The sequence below is a fragment of the Oncorhynchus mykiss genome, chromosome 11 (assembly GCF_013265735.2).
Source record: "Oncorhynchus mykiss isolate Arlee chromosome 11, USDA_OmykA_1.1, whole genome shotgun sequence".
Lineage (NCBI taxonomy): Eukaryota > Metazoa > Chordata > Actinopteri > Salmoniformes > Salmonidae > Oncorhynchus > Oncorhynchus mykiss.
This window is the reverse complement of record NC_048575.1, coordinates 51,947,105-51,965,481: the sequence shown is the minus strand read 5'-3', so window position 1 is coordinate 51,965,481 and position 18,377 is coordinate 51,947,105. Positions and strand designations below refer to the sequence as shown.

General features: G+C 45.3%; 1 protein-coding gene across 3 annotated transcripts in view; it reads right to left on the bottom strand.

The window, feature by feature from the left end:
• Positions 1 to 18,377, bottom strand: part of bicdl1 (BICD family like cargo adaptor 1) — a 34,077-nt gene that overhangs the window by 7,595 nt on the left and 8,105 nt on the right. Inside the window, exons 3-11 of one of the 3 annotated variants that reach the window (XR_002475336.2) lie at positions 9,291 to 9,407; positions 7,994 to 8,005; positions 6,835 to 6,981; positions 6,441 to 6,620; positions 4,094 to 4,312; positions 3,295 to 3,438; positions 3,014 to 3,144; positions 2,667 to 2,787; positions 239 to 351 (exon numbers count right to left, since the gene is read on the bottom strand). Coding sequence is in view for 2 of the 3 variants with exons in the window: in XM_021621285.2 (XP_021476960.2) it covers positions 2,667 to 2,787; positions 3,014 to 3,144; positions 3,295 to 3,438; positions 4,094 to 4,312; positions 6,441 to 6,620; positions 6,835 to 6,981; positions 7,994 to 8,005; positions 9,291 to 9,407 (1,071 nt within the window). In the remaining variant the exon portion in view is untranslated. The remainder of the gene's footprint in view (positions 1 to 238; positions 352 to 2,666; positions 2,788 to 3,013; positions 3,145 to 3,294; positions 3,439 to 4,093; positions 4,313 to 6,440; positions 6,621 to 6,834; positions 6,982 to 7,993; positions 8,006 to 9,290; positions 9,408 to 18,377) is intronic. The other 2 variants (XM_021621285.2, XM_021621286.2) reach the window with 2 other exon arrangements.

Sequence of the window (18,377 nt, the reverse complement as noted above, 5' to 3'; positions counted from 1 at the left end):
AGAGCGACAGAGAGATAAAGGGAATGTGAGGGGATGTTAAAGAGGACAAGGGTTTTTAGAGAAGAGAAGGAAGGCGTGACAGATTGGCATGGAAGTGGCTGGTATTGGGTGATCAAATGGGTTAGAATGGGTGAGCGCATTTCTGTTGATTCAGCAGGCCATGGCATGGAATGGCTCAGCATGGTATGGAAGAGTGGCACAGGACAGGATCAGGCCGAGATGGCACACCTAGGCTCACCTCTAAGGCAGGAGGGGGGTACCACAGGGGAGAAAGGGTGGTACGGAAGCTGAGAAAGGCCACTAGATCAGAAACCACAAGAGCCACACAGTAAAGAGCCCTGAGGATGCAAACTGCAGCCAGGGAAAGAGAGAGGAAAGAGCTGCTAGTTACGGGTGAGGATGGGAAGGGAAAGTCATACACTGAGTCCTCAATTTAGTTAGCTAGCTACTCGTCCTACTTGCTTAATTGTTTGCAGTATGTTCAATGAAAACCCATGGTTGAAACTCATTGAGGTTTCATTGAGGAGTGTATTAGTTCCTTAGACACTTGTGTAAATTGGCGACTCAGAGTACGTACAGTATTGTACATGTTATCACACACACACACAGGACAGTGGTAAGTTAGAGGAGAGGACAGGATGTGGTGTGGAAAAGATCACCATACACACATTTTCAGTCCGCTAGTATACTCTTATTTAATGAATAAAATACAGTACAGATTAAGAATGATAATTACTGTGTGAATGTCATTTATACATGTTGTCATTCAGATACATATTCATATCTGTTATATATATATATATATATATGTATATATATATATATATATATATATACACATATACATACACACAGTGGGGCAAAAAAGTATTTAGTCAGCCACCAATTGTGCAAGTTCTCCCACTTAAAAAGATGAGAGAGGCCTGTAATTTTCATCATAGGTACACTTCAACTATGACAGACAAAATGAGAAAAAAAATCCAGAAAATCACATTGTAGGATTTTTAATAAATTTATTTGCAAATTATGGTGGAAAATAAGTATTTGGCCAATAACAAAAGTTTTGTTATATACCCTTTGTTGGCAATGACAGAGGTCAAACGTTTTCTGTACGTCTTCACAAGGTTTTCACACACTGTTGCTGGTATTTTGGCCCATTCCTCCATGCAGATCTCCTCTAGAGCAGTGATGTTTTGGGGCTGTTGCTGGGCAACACTGACTTTCAACTCCCTCCAAAGATTTTCTATGGAGTTGAAATCTGGAGACTGGCTAGGCCATTCCAGAAACTTGAAATGCTTCTTACGAAGCCAATCCTTCGTTGCCCGGGCGGCGTGTTTGGGATCATTGTCATGCTGAAAGACCCAGCCACGTTTCATCTTCAATGCCCTTGCTGATGGAAGGAGGTTTTCACTCAAAATCTCACGATACATGGCCCCATTCATTCTTTCCTTTACACGGATCAGTCGTCCTGGTCCCTTTGCAGAAAAACAGCCCCAAAGCATGATGTTTCCACCTCCATGCTTCACAGTAGGTGTGGTGTTCTTTGGATGCAACTCAGCATTCTACGTCCTCCAAACACGACGAGTTGAGTTTTTAACAAAAAGTTATATTTTTGTTTCATCTGACCATATGACATTCTCCCAATCTTCTTCTGGATCATCCAAATGCTCTCTAGCAAACTTCAGACGAGCCTGGACATGTACTGGCTTAAGCAGGGGGACACGTCTGGCACTGCAGGATTTGAGTCCCTGGCGGCGTAGTGTGTTACTGATGGTAGGCTTTGTTACTTTGGTCCCAGCTCTCTGCAGGTCATTCACTAGGCCCCCCCCCCCCCCCCCGTGTGGTTCTGGGATTTTTGCTCACCGTTCTTGTGATAATTTTGACCCCACGGGGTGAGATCTTGCGTGGAGCCCCAGATCGAGGGAGATTATCAGTGGTCTTGTATGTCTTCCATTTCCTAATAATTGCTCCCACAGTTGATTTCCTCAAACCAAGCTGCTTACCTATTGCAGATTCAGTCTTCCTAGCCTGGTGCAGGTCTACAATTCTGTTTCTGGTGTCCTTTGACAGCTCTTTGGTCTTGGCCATAGTGGAGTTTGGAGTGTGACTGTTTGAGGTTGTGGACAGGTGTCTTTTATACTGATAACAAGTTCAAACAGGTGCCATTAGTACAGGTAACGAGTGGAGGACAGAGGAGCCTCTTAAAGAAGAAATTACAGGTCTGTGAGAGCCAGAAATCTTGCTTGTTTGTAGGTGACCAAATACTTATTTTCCACCATAATTTGCAAATAAATTCATAAAAAATCCTATGTGATGTGATTTTCTGGATTTGTTTTCTAATTTTGTCTGTCATAGTTGAAGTGTACCTATGATGAAAATTACAGGCCTCTCTCATCTTTTTAAGTGGGAGAACTTGCACAATTGGTGGCTGACTAAATACTTTTTTTGCCCCACTGTATATATATCTGTTTGACAGCCCATTCAATTTGGCAGTCCATTCAGTAACAATGGAAATAAGTTGTTAAACATTATTGTGTTACCCTCGATTATTTTAAATACAGTGTATACACATGTGGCTGAATTGTGTTTTTTAAATCAAATCAAATAATAGCTCACACTATGAGTGGCCTAGCGTGCCCCCTCATGCTCCCTGACCTCTGACCCACCTGCCAGGCCTCCAGCTGCTGTGATAGGTTCAGCTTCTGCTGGATGGCGTCCAGGAGCTGGCTGTTCAGAGACATGATATCTATCTTACACTTGGCCAGCTCCGTCTCCACCACTTTCTTCCTGTAAGGCAGACAGACACACAGACATACAGCTTAGAGACAGACAACATCTCTCTTTGCTCTTATTCCGCTGAATCAGAGTTTATGACTGGCTTGCTTATTTGGAGAAGAATATAAAAAGACTAATTGTTGTTATATACTAGTCTATTACATTGGTAGTGATTTTACACAGGAAGCACATACAATTTGGTTGTGCCCAGATGATGAGTTATGTTGTGTGGTCTTACTTGGAAATAGCGTCGTCTCGGTCTTGTATAGCACTTTGGAGCTGTTCACTGGGGTCTCGTGCTTCAGACATGGCCCTCATGCGCTCACTCTCCTCCTGTACAGAGCACATCTCCACAGAAAACGTCGCCATCTGCAGGACACAAGCAACCCTTATCAAACACATTGTCAGCCTCATAAATAAGAATTCCCATCGAATGTGTCTCGCTTGAATAATAACGCTGTGCTGAAGTGATCTTGTTGGAGAACAACAGCGATGATGAAGCTCTGTGTGCAGTAGTACCTGATTATGGAGTTGTAGAACCTCTTCTTGGCTGTTCCGTGTTCTATCCTGCTCTGTTTGGTACAGCTCTCTCACTCCTCTCAGCTCTTCCCCAAGCTTTCGAACCTGGTCCTCTAGAGCCTCCTCGTCACTCCGCCGAGAACCCTGCTCACACACAACCACAACAACACACAGAGGTTCATTATATTGTGATTTCCACTCAATTGTAATTTTGGCTTGTTTTGAGTGTGTACCGAATAGTTCACACTCTTTATTAGATGCACGGAGGAACTATACGCGGAGTGTACAAAACATTAGGAAATCCTGCTCTTTCAATGACAGACTGACCAGGTGAATCCAGGTGAAAGCTATAATCCCTATTGATGTCACTTGTTAAATCCACTTCAATCAGTGTAGATGAAGAGGGGGAGACCGTTTAAATAACCATTTTTAAGGCTTGAGACATGGATTGTGTTATGTGTGCCATTTAGAGGGTGCCTTTGAACAGGGTATGGTAGTAGGTGCCAAGCGCAACGGTTTGAGTGTCTCAAGAACTGCAACGCTGCTGGGTTTTCACGCTCAACAGTTTCCTGTGTGTATAAAGAGAGGTCCACCACCCAAAGGACATCCAGCCAACTTGACACAACTGTGGGAAGCATTGGAGTTATGTTGTAGTCCATGCCCGATTAATTGAGGCTATTCTGGGGGCAAAAGGGGGTGCCGTGCAACTCAATATTAGGAAGGTGTTCCTAATGTTTTACACTCAGTGTATAGTATATCTGGTCAGTATTTTTCATATATGTGTGTGAAAGGTCCGTACCGTGGACTCATTGCCGTCTAGCAGGTTCTGTGTGAGTCTGCGTAGCTCCAGTAGACTGGCATGTAGGCTCCCCATGGGAACGTCCTTGGCTGAGGATGTCTCAGAGGACTCGTCCATGGAGGAGTCTGTGGACAGGGCCGAGTCTGTGATGTCGTTGCCTCGCAGGTGGGAGACGAGAGAGCGCACCTGGCAGTAGGCTTCCCACAGCTGGAGACGCAGCTGGAGACAGAGAGGGAAAGCTGCTTAGCAAAGACCACTGATAATAATAATAATTAGTTGGTGGGTGCTTACATTTCACCTATGTATAAGTATGTACTAACACACGTGTCAATTGGCCAGGGTCACCATTGTCCAGCATCCCTGAAGCAATTATGGTTACATTTTTTGACATTGTCTGCTTAGGGTTTCAAACGAGCAACCTTTCGGTTACCGGCCCAATGCTCTAACCGCTAGGCTACCTGCTGGTTACCGGCCCAACGCTCTAACCGCTAGGCTACCTGCTGGTTACCGGCCCAACGCTCTAACCGCTAGGCTACCTGCTGGTTACCTACCCAACGCTCTAACCGCTAGGCTACCTGCTGGTTAACGGCCCAACGCTCTAACCGCTAGGCTACCTGCTGGTTACCAGCCCAACGCTCTAACCGCTAGGCTACCTGCTGGTTACCGGCCCAATGCTCTAACCGCTAGGCTACCTGCTGGTTACTGGCCCAATGCTCTAACCGCTAGGCTACCTGCTGGTTACCTACCCAACGCTCTAACCGCTAGGCTACCTGCTGGTTAACGGCCCAACGCTCTAACCGCTAGGCTACCTGCTGGTTACCAGCCCAACGCTCTAACCGCTAGGCTACCTGCTGGTTACTGGCCCAATGCTCTAACCGCTAGGCTACCTGCTGGTTACTGGCCCAATGCTCTAACCGCTAGGCTACCTGCTGGTTACTGGCCCAATGCTCTAACCGCTAGGCTACCTGCCGTCCACATAAAGTGTTTGGCTGCGATGGCCAGGAATCGAATCCAGGCCAATTGTTTGGAAGACAGCTACAATGGGGCAACAAAGTATTTAGTCAACCACCAATTGTGCAAGTTCTCCCACTTAAAAAGATGAGAGAGGCCTGTAATTTTCATCATAGGTACACTTCAACTATGACAGACAAAATGAGAAAAAAACATCCATAAAATCACATTGTAGGATTTTTTATGAATTTATTTGCAAATTATGGTGGAAAATAAGTATTTGGTCACCTACAAACAAGCAAGATTTCTGGCTCTCACAGACCTGTAGCTTCTTCTTTAAGAGGCTCCTCTGCCCTCCACTTGTTACCTGTATTAATGGCACTTGTTTGAACTTGTTATCAGTATAAAAGACAGTCACACTCCAAACTCCACTATGGCCAAGACCAAAGAGCTGTCAAAGGACACCAGAAACAAAATTATAGACCTGCACCAGGCTGGGAAGACTGAATCTGCAATAGGTAAGCAGCTTGGTTTGAAGAAATCAACTGTGGGAGCAATTATTAGGAAATGGAAGACATACAAGACCACTGATAGTCTCCCTCGATCTGGGGCTCCATGCAAGATCTCACCCCGTGGGGTCAAAATGATCACAGGAACGGTAGTGAATGACCTGCAGAGAGCTGGGACCAAAGTAACAAAGCCTACTATCAGTAACAGACTACGCCGCCAGGGACTCAAATCCTGCAGTGCCAGACGTGTCCCCCTGCTTAAGCCAGTACATGTCCAGGCCCGTCTGAAGTTTGCTAGAGAGCATTTGGATGATCCAGTAGAAGATTGGGAGAATGTCATATGGTCAGATGAAACCAAAATATAACTTTTTGGTAAAAACTAAACTCGTCGTGTTTGGAGGACAAAGAATGCTGAGTTGCATCCAAAGAACACCATACCTACTGTGAAGCATGGGGGTGGAAACATCATGCTTTGGGGCTGTTTTTCTGCAAAGGGAGTGTGTGAAAACCTTGTGAAGACTTACAGAAAACATTTGACCTCTGTCATTGCCAACAAAGGGTATATAACAAAGTATTGAGATAAACTTTTGTTATTGGCCAAATACTTATTTTCCACCATAATTTGCAAATAAATTCATTAAAAATCCTACAATGTGATTTTCTGGATGTTTTTTTCTCATTTTGTCTATCATAGTTGAAGTGTACCTATGATGAAAATTACAGGCCTCTCTCATTTTTTTAAGTGGGAGAACTTGCACAATTGGTGGCTGACTAAATACTATTTTGCCCCACTGTATGCTCACCACTATACCACCACTGCGTGATACACTGTAAATCACTTATAGAACAACAAGGATTCTCTGTATGTGTTATGTGCATGCATGTACCTGCTCCCTCTCCTGTTCCTGCTCCTCTTGCTCCATGCTCTGTTCTATCTCACAGAGTAGGCTGGCAGGGTTTGGGCTGAGGCCTTGTAGACTTCTCTCCTCTGTGAACTCCTCAAAGCGGGCACTCAGATGCCTGTGGGACACCCGTACCTCCTGGAGCTCCAGCTGGCTCTGCCGTAACTGGACATGTACAGCAGTCAACAAACTGGTCAACACAGTGGTCAACACAGTAGTCAACAAAGAGCCCTGATACCATACAGATCAATACAACACACTCAGAAGTACTCGTACTGTATTTCTATACACCAACATACCCACTCACACATTACACAGGAATATTATGACACAGTACAACAGTTCTATCAAAACCCCTAAAGAATGTCAGAGATCGTACCTGTGAGACCTTCTCGTGGTACTGTTTCTCCAGCACTAGCGTCCCTTCCCTCAGGTCGTCAACAGTGTTCTGCAGTAGCTCGTTTTCCTCTAGTACGGCGTTAACCTGATCCTCCAGCTCTCTCTTACGCTCCGACAGCATCTTAATCTGACAAAATACATAACCCCAATAGCCAAGTTACACATTGTGCTATGGAACCAAGGACAGATAGCTACCAAAAGAGTTTATCCTATCTGCACTCAGTGTTAGCCCTCTAGTGTTAACCTGTTTCTTTCCTGACTCTGAGGAGAGTTCAAATGTTCCAGAAGATTAAAGTACTCCCCCTGGTCCAAAGAATGTTTGTTGCCTAGCATAGGCGATTAGGAGTAGGCGGTTTCTGCCTCCCTCACATACAGGAATGTCTCTGTGATAAGTTGATATTCCAAATAAACCTGATAACAGTCTATTCCTTCATCAGTCTATACTGTACAGTGGACTGAAGGCTAACATTGCATGAACACCGCACATGTCTAGCGATACAAGGCGAGTTTGTGTGTAAAATGTTCGGTAGCCGCCTGAGCAGCTTACTCTATTAAACAAACATCAGCTCTTGTTCTTTCTCGTTATCCCCCAGCCATGCTTTGACCTACGTCTGTTGATCTCCTTCACAGCGCAGGAGGCTGACATTGCGTGTACAGCTCAGCTCACTGACTTTGCCATCATGTGGACATCTTTGTAGCTTTATGTTCTCCGTGTGTCCTTCAGACATTTTGGTTGACATTGCTGTGATTTTCTTTGTCTAGCAGGACTGTGATATATTCATCCTTGTCACATTAAGAACACCCGTTGCAATCCTGCGAACACCCAGACATTGCAGTATATCTGAGCTAAATATAGAACGGTATTGTTTTCACCCAATTACAGCGCGGTCTCCGCAGTGGGTTATTCCTCTCCAATAAGACCCACTTTAAAAGAGGAGGCTTCAGAGAGATATTATATACTGTACTGTATGTCATGGTATCATCCTATGACCCTGAGCTAAATGGCTGATATTACACATTACTGATATTACTGTGTATTCCCCTGGTAGGCTACAGTAGCTCACGCTCCATAGCAGTACAGTGGGACATGTACACACATGTGACATGCAGCATGCAGACAAACCAATATAACCACTCACTTCCAGCCCTTGCTGCTCCAGTCAAGAGGAAGGATTCAATCATGGTATTAGAGGAGTGGAACAGGGAATGATTGATAGAAAAGGAGGAAAAACAGATTTGTATATTTGTTCACTTAACTCAACTGTTTGAATTAGTTTGATAGCAAGCACAACTTGAGGTGTGCATATTCTAATATCTCAGGATATTACTTTTTCAAACCCACACAGCACTTTAAAAGAACATTTTAAATAAACAACACTTTTGATAATGACTGGGGATATATTTCATAGGTAATATCTGTCAATATCTGTCATCCGGTAGGCTCCCTAGTCTCGCCTCAGCCGGCAGGCTCCCTAGTCTCACCTCAGCCGGCAGGTTCTCTAGTCTCACCTCAGCCGGCAGGTTCTCTAGTCTCGCCTCAGCCGGTAGACTCCCTAGTCTCGCCTCAGCCGGTAGGCTCCCTAGTCTCGCCTCAGCCGGTAGGCTCCCTAGTCTCGCCTCAGCCGGTAGGCTCCCTAGTCTCGCCTCAGCCGGTAGGCTCCCTAGTCTCGCCTCAGCCGGTAGGCTCCCTAGTCTCGCCTCAGCCGGTAGGCTCTCTAGTCTCGCCTCAGCCGGTAGGCCCTGTAGGCTCTCTAGTCTCACCTCAGCCGGTAGGCCCTGTAGGCTCTCTAGTCTCACCTCAGCCGGCAGGTTCTCTAGTCTCGCCTCAGCCGGCAGGTTCTGTAGGCTCTCTAGTCTCACCTCAGCCGGTAGGCCCTGTAGGCTCTCTAGTCTCACCTCAGCCGGCAGGTTCTCTAGTCTCACCTCAGCCGGCAGGTTCTCTAGTCTCACCTCAGCCGGCAGGTTCTCTAGTCTCACCTCAGCCGGCAGGTTCTCTAGTCTCACCTCAGCCGGCAGGTTCTCTAGTCTCACCTCAGCCGGCAGGCTCTCTAGTCTCACCTCAGCCGGCAGGCTCTCTAGTCTCACCTCAGCCGGCAGGCTCTCTAGTCTCACCTCAGCCGGCAGGCTCTCTAGTCTCACCTCAGCCGGTAGGCTCTCTAGTCTCACCTCAGCCGGTAGGCTCTCTAGTCTCACCTCAGCCGGTAGGCTCTCTAGTCTCACCTCAGCCGGTAGGCTCTCTAGTCTCACCTCAGCCGGTAGGCTCTCTAGTCTCACCTCAGCCGGTAGGCTCTCTAGTCTCACCTCAGCCGGTAGGCTCTCTAGTCTCACCTCAGCCGGTAGGCTCTCTAGTCTCACCTCAGCCGGTATGCTCTCTAGTCTCACCTCAGCCGGTAGGCTCTCTAGTCTCACCTCAGCCGGTAGGCTCTCTAGTCTCACCTCAGCCTGTAGGCTCTCTAGTCGTGTCATGTGCTGGTTGGTGGAGATGCTCTTCTCTCTGAAGTCATCCCGTAACGAGTGGACCTGAGTGGACAGCTGCCTCTCCACCTCTGTAGCCTGGAGACGAAACACACCCCAGAAACTGGGTGTTAGCACAAAAGACATGAATAAATATTTGAATAACATGTTATTAATAAACATTCAACTTTATTCACTCCCTCAGGGGCATTACCAGATTACGAATAAACATCTTCTGCATAGAATACAAAGTGCATAAGGGTAGTGTGGTAAAGTCATAATTCAGAACAGTAGTATTGTGCAGTCTGTTCAGTGTAGAGCAACTCCTGTTGTTTGTTGCTGCTTTGAGTGCGTCTCTCAGCAAGGAGCCTCGTGTTCACCTCTGGGAACATAACTCATCCCTCCAGCACTTGATTCAGAGCAGTGTGACGTCACTCCTTATGCACAACAATACTGACACACAATGAAATGTTCACAACATATTGTCCCTTACATACTTCACATGGCGCAATTTATACATTTAGATTTTATTTAACATTTATTTAACTAGGCAAGTCAGTTAAGAACAAATTCTTATTTACAATGACAGCCTACCCTGCCCAAACCCGGACGACGCTGGGCCAACTGTGTGCCGCCCTATGGGACTCTCAATCACGGCCGGATGCAATACAGCCTGGATACGAACCAGGGACTGTAGTGATGCCTTTTGATCGCTGCGCCACTCGGGAGCCCATGGTGAGACACGTTCTGAGTGAGTAACCCACATTGTAAATGCTTTGAGTGCTATTTGATTTGACACGATGTCGCCTCTGAGTCACCACAGTGTTCCTGGAACTGGTACATTCAGCTGCGCAGTATAACTGTTCCTGTGAAAGCACAGGTTTGAGTAACTCTTGGCCTTTAGAATCTGGAATGTTCCATTTGAAGCTGGGCCCCTCCTTCTGAGTGCAGCAGAGTGCAGGAGAAGCCCCTTCCCTGGCTGAGATCATTGGACTGTTCTGATCACCCCACTGCCTACCGGCCGAGTGCAGATCGCAAAGTCAGACCGACAGAACTTCATTAGCATAAGTGAGGCTGCACTCAGAAAGCCCAGACTCTGATTGTCATCATCGCTGCCATGGTAATGGACGGTGGAATCCGGGATACCACTCCCTCACTCCTCTCCAGCCTCTGCACTGAGAAAAATAAATGCCATATAACAAAGCAATCATTGATTTATTCACTGGAGACAAAGTCAACTTAACAGATCTTACTGAGAATATAGAGACCTGATAAACTGCCCGTACACACTGTACGATGCGTTTACACAGTTCTCTGACTACAGTATTTCACTCCATCATGGCACTTCAGTATCTAGAATCTAATAGATCTGTGTCCTCATTAGAGATTCTAGAGAACACTCATCCAACAGGTTGATTCCTGTTCACAATCAAAGGTCAGGTGTATACTACCTCTGACAAATAAGAACCAGGTGGAATCAAATCTCTACATGGGTTTGCTACAAAGATTATATCCGTGGCAGGATGTTCGATATGTTTGCCTCTAGGTAGCAGTGTGATATTTCTAGGTTATTTCAGTCAGTGGTTGCAGTGTTGGCCACACTGGTGACTGGTGAGGCCTTGGTGAGTAGGGACTGCATGAGACAGGCCAGAAGGCTACAGCCTCTCTCTAATGCCAAGTCCTAAACAGTGTTATCTTTTCTACTACTGTAAGTCTACTGTAAGTGAATTTAAGATTGATGTGAGAGGGTAATGGTTTCTCCATTGGACAGCTGTTTGAGTTTTGGAAACCAGCATGGCGTAGTGTTTTTTGGAACGCTTTTAAAGGTGAAGAGAGATGTCCACTCTGTAATGTCTGCTGTAAAAAAAAAATGGGCTACTTCCATTCACACTTAATGGACTTGTGTCCTTAAATAACTCAGAGAGGAGTTGTACTATTGATGTATTCTGTCTGGGTAACCAAGGGCAGAACAATCTGTAAACTAGACACTTTCAGTTGTACCATATCACTGCTCCAACACAGGAAGAGTTTGGTCTGTGCACTGTGCTTACAACAAGAAGGAAACATTTTTGTTGTGGCTCTTTCACAAGTATTGAATCCCTTCCACATCGAAGTCCATGTACCCCTTTTTCATAATTGCACCTTGTTGTCCTCAGTGATGCGTGGAATGAATGATATGTAGCCTACACTAAATGCAGAATCATATTCACTTTAATGCATTTATAGACATTCAGACATAGTGTACAACACACCAGCTCTACTCTGCCATTCGGAATGTGCTTCACATTCTCCTAACCAGGCCAGGATGATGTATACAGCTCTTCCTCTCTGACCTGACTGATGTATCTCTCCTCAGTGGATGTCTATACAGAGCCCAGTCACAGTGGGAACGTGACATTTGACCCAGTATCACACTGCGCCTGGCAGATTGAGATCACAGGAGAAACAGGATATTTCACTGTGGTTTGCCAGATTTACTGATATTTCCCTTAATCTGAGCGTCAGATCCTCAGATCCCAGATCAAGCATTATCAGTGCATGGGGGAAAACGGACTATTGCGACAGAATCCAGGCATACTGTACAGTTCAAGCTACAGTATACACGTATGGTTGAAGATGACTCACAAGTCAATGTGTGTACATGTCAGGGGGTCTGTGTTGCAACCTGACATTGGGTTGGCTGTACAGCACACAGTGATGCAGAGCACATTTCCATGGCAACACATGGAATCTCACATGTGACACCCGGGTTGTCATAGCAACCAGAGAGAGCGAGACATGACTGGTGGAGCTGTGTGACTTGGTGGCCATATTTCTGGCATTTCCCTTAGTCATAGCACAGTGTACACTAGTGTATGGACCCACACTCTTAGAAGTAAAGGAGCCCGGAAGAATCTTTTGGGATTCTAAAAATTGTCACACAGGGGGAACCTATCTAATTCCAAAAGGTTCCTTAAGGAACCCCTCTGAAATGAGTCTTCGAGGAACCCCTGTGTAAAGGTTCAAACCGGGAACCTTTTTGTGATGGGAGGGGTTGAACGTTGAACCTTTTTAATAATATATTGTAGAAGCCTATCAGAAGAGTGGAGGTGTGGCTTCCACCCATTAGAGTAAATGTCCTTCCTGTTCATCATGTTAAGTTTATACACTGCAAATTTCAATTGCCCTTGAATGTGTGTGCATATTACATATTCTAATGTAATATTCATACATCTATGCTCACTTCGAGGCAAGCAACACTGAAGCATGCATGAGAGCATCAGCTGTTCCGGACGACTGTGTGATCACACTCTCCGTAGCCGATGTGAGGCCAGACAGATTACCAGGACGTGTACTCCGAGCATGCACTGACCAACTGGCAAGTGTCTTCACTGACATTTTCAACCTGTCCCTGACTGAGTCTGTAATACCAACATGTTTCAAGCAGACCACCATAGTCCCTGTGCCCAAGAACACTAAGGTAGCCTGCCTAAATGACTACCGACTCGTAGCACTCACGTCTGTAGCCATGAAGTGCTTTGAAAGGCTGGTCATGGCTCCCATCAACACCTTTATCCCAGAAACCCTAGACCCACTCCAATTTGCATACCGCCCCAGCAGATCCACAAATGGTGCAATCTCTATTGCACTCCACCCTGCCCTTTCCCACCTGGACAAAAGGAACACCTGTGTGAGAATGCTATTCCCTGACTACAGCTTAGCGTTCAACACCATAGTTCCCTCTAAGCTAATCACTAAGCTAAAGACCCTGGGACTAAACACCTCCCTGCAACTGGATCCTGGACTTCCTGATGGGCCGCCCCCAGGTGGTAAGGGTAGGTAACAAGGAACCCCTGAACTGAACATACTGTACAGTTCAAGCTACAGTATACACGTATGGTTGAAGATGACTCACAAGTCAATGTGTGTACATGTCAGGGGGTCTGTGTTGCAACCCTCCTGTACTCACTCATGACTGCATGACCAGGCACGACTCCAACACCATCAATAAGTTTGCCGACAACACAATACTGGTAGGTCTGATCACCGACAACGATGAGACAGCCATTGGAAGGAGGTCAGAGACCTGGCAGTGTGGTGACAGGACAACAACCTCTCCCTCAACGTGATCAAGAAGGGAGATAATTGTGGACTACAGGAAAAGGATGACTGAGCACGCCCTCATTCTCATCGACAGGGCTGTAGTGGAGCAGGTTGAGAGCTTCAAGTTTCTTGGTGTCCACATCACCAATAGGCTTTGCCGTGTAAAGGGCACGGCAAAGCCTATTCCCCCTCAGGAGACTGAAAAGATTTGGCATGGGTCCTCAGATCCTCAACAAGTTCTACAGCTGCACCATCGAGAGCATCCTGACTGGTAGCATCACTGCCTGGTATGGCAACAGCTCACCCCGGGCAAGGCACTACAGAGGGTAGTGCGTACGGCCCAGTACATCACTGGGGCCAAGCTTCCTGCCGTCCAGGACCTCTATACCAGGTGGTGTCAGAGCAAGGCCCTAAAGGAGTCAAAGACTCCAGCCAACCTAGTCATAGACTGTTCTCTCTGCTACTGCACGGCAAGCAGTACCGGAGTGCCAAGTCTAGGTCCAAAAGGCTTCTTAACAGCTTCTACCCCCCAAGCCATAAGACTCCTGAACAGCTAATCCAATGGCTACCAAGACTATTTATATTGTCCCCCCCCCTCTTTTTACGCTGCTGCTACTCTCTGTTTATTATCTATGCATAGTCACTTTAACACTACCTACATGTACATATTACCTCAATTAAGTCAACTAACCTGTGCTCCCCGCTCATTGACTCTGTACCGGTACAGCCTGTATATAGCCTCACTACTGTTATTTTACTGCTGCTCTTTAATTATTTGTTATTTTTTACTAAACACGTATTTTTCTTAAAACTGCATTGTTGGTTAAGGGCTAGTAAGTAAGCATTTCACTGTCAGGTCTACACCTCTATTCGGTGCATGTTACAAATAAAATGTTATTTGATATTAACATGATTGCACATAGTAATAAAGTGGTAACTATTCCAATTTTGGGATTTGCATAGGCTCAAGGAACTCATACACCTCTGAAAGCCACATTAAAGCTGCAAAAGTGTCAGTGTTCAACCTTAACATGTGATGACAATACAAAAGAACAGACAATTAGGGATGACACTTACTCCCACGGGTGGCCTAAACATATCTATCTGAAGGGGTTCCTTAAGGATCTCCAAGGTTTCTCGAGTCACAACTGTCATAACTCTCCTGTGACGATCTGAAGGATCAGGTTACAGCGGGTCCTCTCTACAGTGTGCTCTCTCTCGTAGAGGGGGAGAGCGGGAAGTTGGCTGTTTTATGACTGTCGTAAAATACGCTGCCTCTATGCTCTGTAGTGTTCGAGATTGGAATGTAAACTGTGGAACACAGAGAGACCCTTGGACATCAAAAGTTTGAATAATTAAACAATATTTCTATTTTTGAGAATGTGGGAGTGGTCTGTGGACACTTAAGGGACAGTCATGACGAGTGTGTTTCATTTGGTGATCTCATGAAGGACAGGAAACACTCAATACTGTGTTGGTTACATACACTTCTTAATTATGGGGTTACATCTAAATATTGTGAAACGTATGTGATTAAACATGAAGCTATTTGTGAAAAGATGTAATGTGATGTTAACCTTCTAAATGAAAGTTTCATACCAAATCAGTGGCCACGCCCACGTGAGTATAGACATTACGCCGGCGTCATGGACCGCCCCTTTTCTCAGAAGTGTATAAAACCCACTCCTGACAAAATGTACATTAGACTAGAAAACATGCAGCTTACGCTACATGTGAAATGGTTAAGAACTACAACTATTGCTTATGGAGACCATACAGCGTGGAGCTTTGGCTACACGACTGGAAATGGTTCAACTCTGAGACTATCGATCACTACAGAATAAGAGCAAATCCTATACGTAGAATTACAGTCTGCAGCTGGAAATTACGTAAATCTAGTACAAGAATACCGACAACCGCAGAAGTATCTATTCCATGCAACGACCATCTGTATGCCTGACGTATCCATTACAACAGACACTATCCAGAGCCGCTGAGAAAGCTACAACCACGAAAGACATTGCGACTTCTGGGGAAGTTAAACAGAGACTCTCTGATGAACTGACTCTCCAGCAGACTTAGCGGTGATTCCAACAGAGAAGACAACCACGACATAAAGGTGTAAATATATACATTGCAATTATTTTTGAATGAGTGGCAGTTCATGTGCAAAGGATTAGCATTTCAATGAATATAATTATCAATTGTGTGTAGTGAATCCATTTTGTTTATCCCGCTCTTTATCTGTCCCCACCCCTTTCCATTGTCTACCACTTTTCATACCGGTTTAGTCGACTAGGGACTTATCAATGCATTGTGTTAGTAACCAATTACTATTTGTTTGTTTATGTATTTATGTGATTTGTTTAGTTAGTAAATAAATAATTAAGCCAATTTGTATATAGCTGATTCGTTATGGAGGCTAGGGTTCGTGCAGATTTCCAAAGGTTTGCGACGTTCAGTAATGAGAACCAATGAGGTAATAACAATACATTAATACAAGATTGTACTCTATAAGATATGAAATATCTGAAGAGTCAATTTGGGAAATAGAGACCCTATAAACACTTTCTCGTGGTGCCCCAACTTCCTAGTTAATTAAAGTTTACATGATTAGTTTAATCACATAATAATAATTATACATAGAGAATTGATTTGATAAAATAACAGCCTTTCCATTTAATGATAGTCACAGACACGACACCACTAATTCTAAGAGTGTAGATGATGAAATCCACTAAAACATGACATCAGTCAGTCTTCCAGTTTGACATTACCAATGATCACTGTCTGTGAAGCTGTATTGTCAGAATCCCTGATGGTTACAGACAGAGTATGGGAGCAGCAGCACGTGTTTCTGATCCTCATCACAACTGATGGCCTGGAGAGACGCATGTGTTGTATACAGATGGTTATTAGAACAGAGACCTGTGACAGGAACGAAGCAGAACAGAGACATGGCCCTTGGTAATACAGTCAGCTCATTACAGTTTGTTTTTTGTTGTTGAGCGGATGTAGACTGCAAGAAGCCCAAACATATATAATATTTGACTAAAACAATCATTTCAAACCTTGCTTACATTTGTATATAGAGCCATAGCTGAACAGAACTCTTTACCAATCCATATTTCTCAGGAAAAAAAGTAAATCCATCCCAAATAAAATAACATCTAATGTGATAGACCATATGACTGGACAGGAAATAGAAAGCATCAACTGAATGTTAAATGTGTTTCCTGTCAGGTATTTTAATTGTCTGTATGGTCTACTTGTTGAATGTTTGTGAAGTCTTGATTTGTAATGTCTTATTAATTGGTGTTGGACCCCAGGATGATTAGCTAGCGTTACAACGTTAGCTAATGGAGATCCTAATAAAAAATACAAATACAATCACATATACAGGTATAGTATAGCTGTTCTAAGGAGGAGAGTTACCGGAGAATAGAGGACTGGCGACGATATGAGAGTACACGGCTAGCACGGAAGCCCGAGAGGCAGCCCCAATAATTTTTTGGGGGGGTGCACACGAGGAGATTGGCTGAGTCAGCTCCTCGCATTTGCCGGGCTAGAATGGGCATCCAGCCAGGACGTATTGAGCCAGCTCTATGTTCTTGATCTCCAATGCCTCTACACGGTCCAGTGTATCCTGTGCCTCCTCCGCGCACTCGCCCTGAGGTGCGTGTGACCAGCCCGGTACCACCAGTGCCGGCACCACGCGCCAGGCCTACAGTGCGCCTCGGCAGTCCAGAGCGTCCGGCGACAGTACCCAGCCCGGGGCCTCCAGCGACGGGCCACAGCCCGGGGCCTCCAGCGACGGGCCACAGCCCGGATCCGCAGTCCAGAGCTTCCGACGATGATCCACGGGTCTGTGCTACAAGAGCGGACTCAGAGTAAAGAATGGGGGGCGGCGTCCAGAACCAGAGCCGCCACCGAGGTGAGATGCCCACCCAGACCCCCCATATAGGTTTAGGTTTGCGGCCAGGAGTCCACACCTTTGGGGGGGGGGGGGGGGGGGGGGGGGGGTACTGTCACGCCTTGACCTTAGTTATCTTTGTTTTCTTTATTATTTTGGTTTAGGTCAGGGTGTGAAGAGGCTGGTATATGTGTTTTTGTTTTGTCTTGGGTTTTTTGTATATCTATGGGGTGTTGGTATTGTCTAGGTAAATGTAGGTCTATGGTGGCCTGAATTGGTACCCAATCAGAGACGGCTGTTTATCGGGATACTATTTAGGTTGCCATTTTCCATTTTGGTTTTGTGGGTTATTGTCTATGGTTAGTTGCATGTCAGCACTCGTTATATATAGCTTCACGTTCGTTTAGTTTTTTTGCATAGTTTGTTCAGTGTTCTCTTTCATTAAAGAAGAATGTATTCATATCACGCTGCACGTGACAATGAATGGTCACCGAATGGCTTGATGTGTATGAAAACTGTGTAAACCACATGCCCGTCTCAGTCACCAGATCTCAACCCAATTGAACACTAATGGGAGATTCTGGAGCGGTGCCAGAAACAGCGTTTTCTACCACGATCAACAAAACACCAAATTATGGAATTTCTCGTGGAAGAATGGTGTCACATCCCTCCAGAAGAGTTCCAGAATCTATGCCAAGGTGCATTGAAGCTGTTCTGGCTTGTGGTGGCCCAACACCCTATTAAGACACTTTATGATGGTATTTCCTTTATTTTGCCAGCTACCTGAATCTCTCTATTACACGTGAGAATACAATGGAACAGATTCTCAAAATTAAAATCACTGATTTGCTGGTGTTTTTACAGTCCTTATGTCCAACAATAAAATAAAATAAATTTGGCCCTCGAGCCGCCATTTGAGGAACCCTGCCCTAGATGATTTGCCGAGCTCACACCCCAGCCTACCAGACACCACTGAGTATACTGTAGGTGTTTTTGTCTTTATGTCTGTATGAGTAATACAGTAAGTGTTTCTGTGTGTGTCTCTATGTGGCTGTGTTCTGTGGGTGATGAAT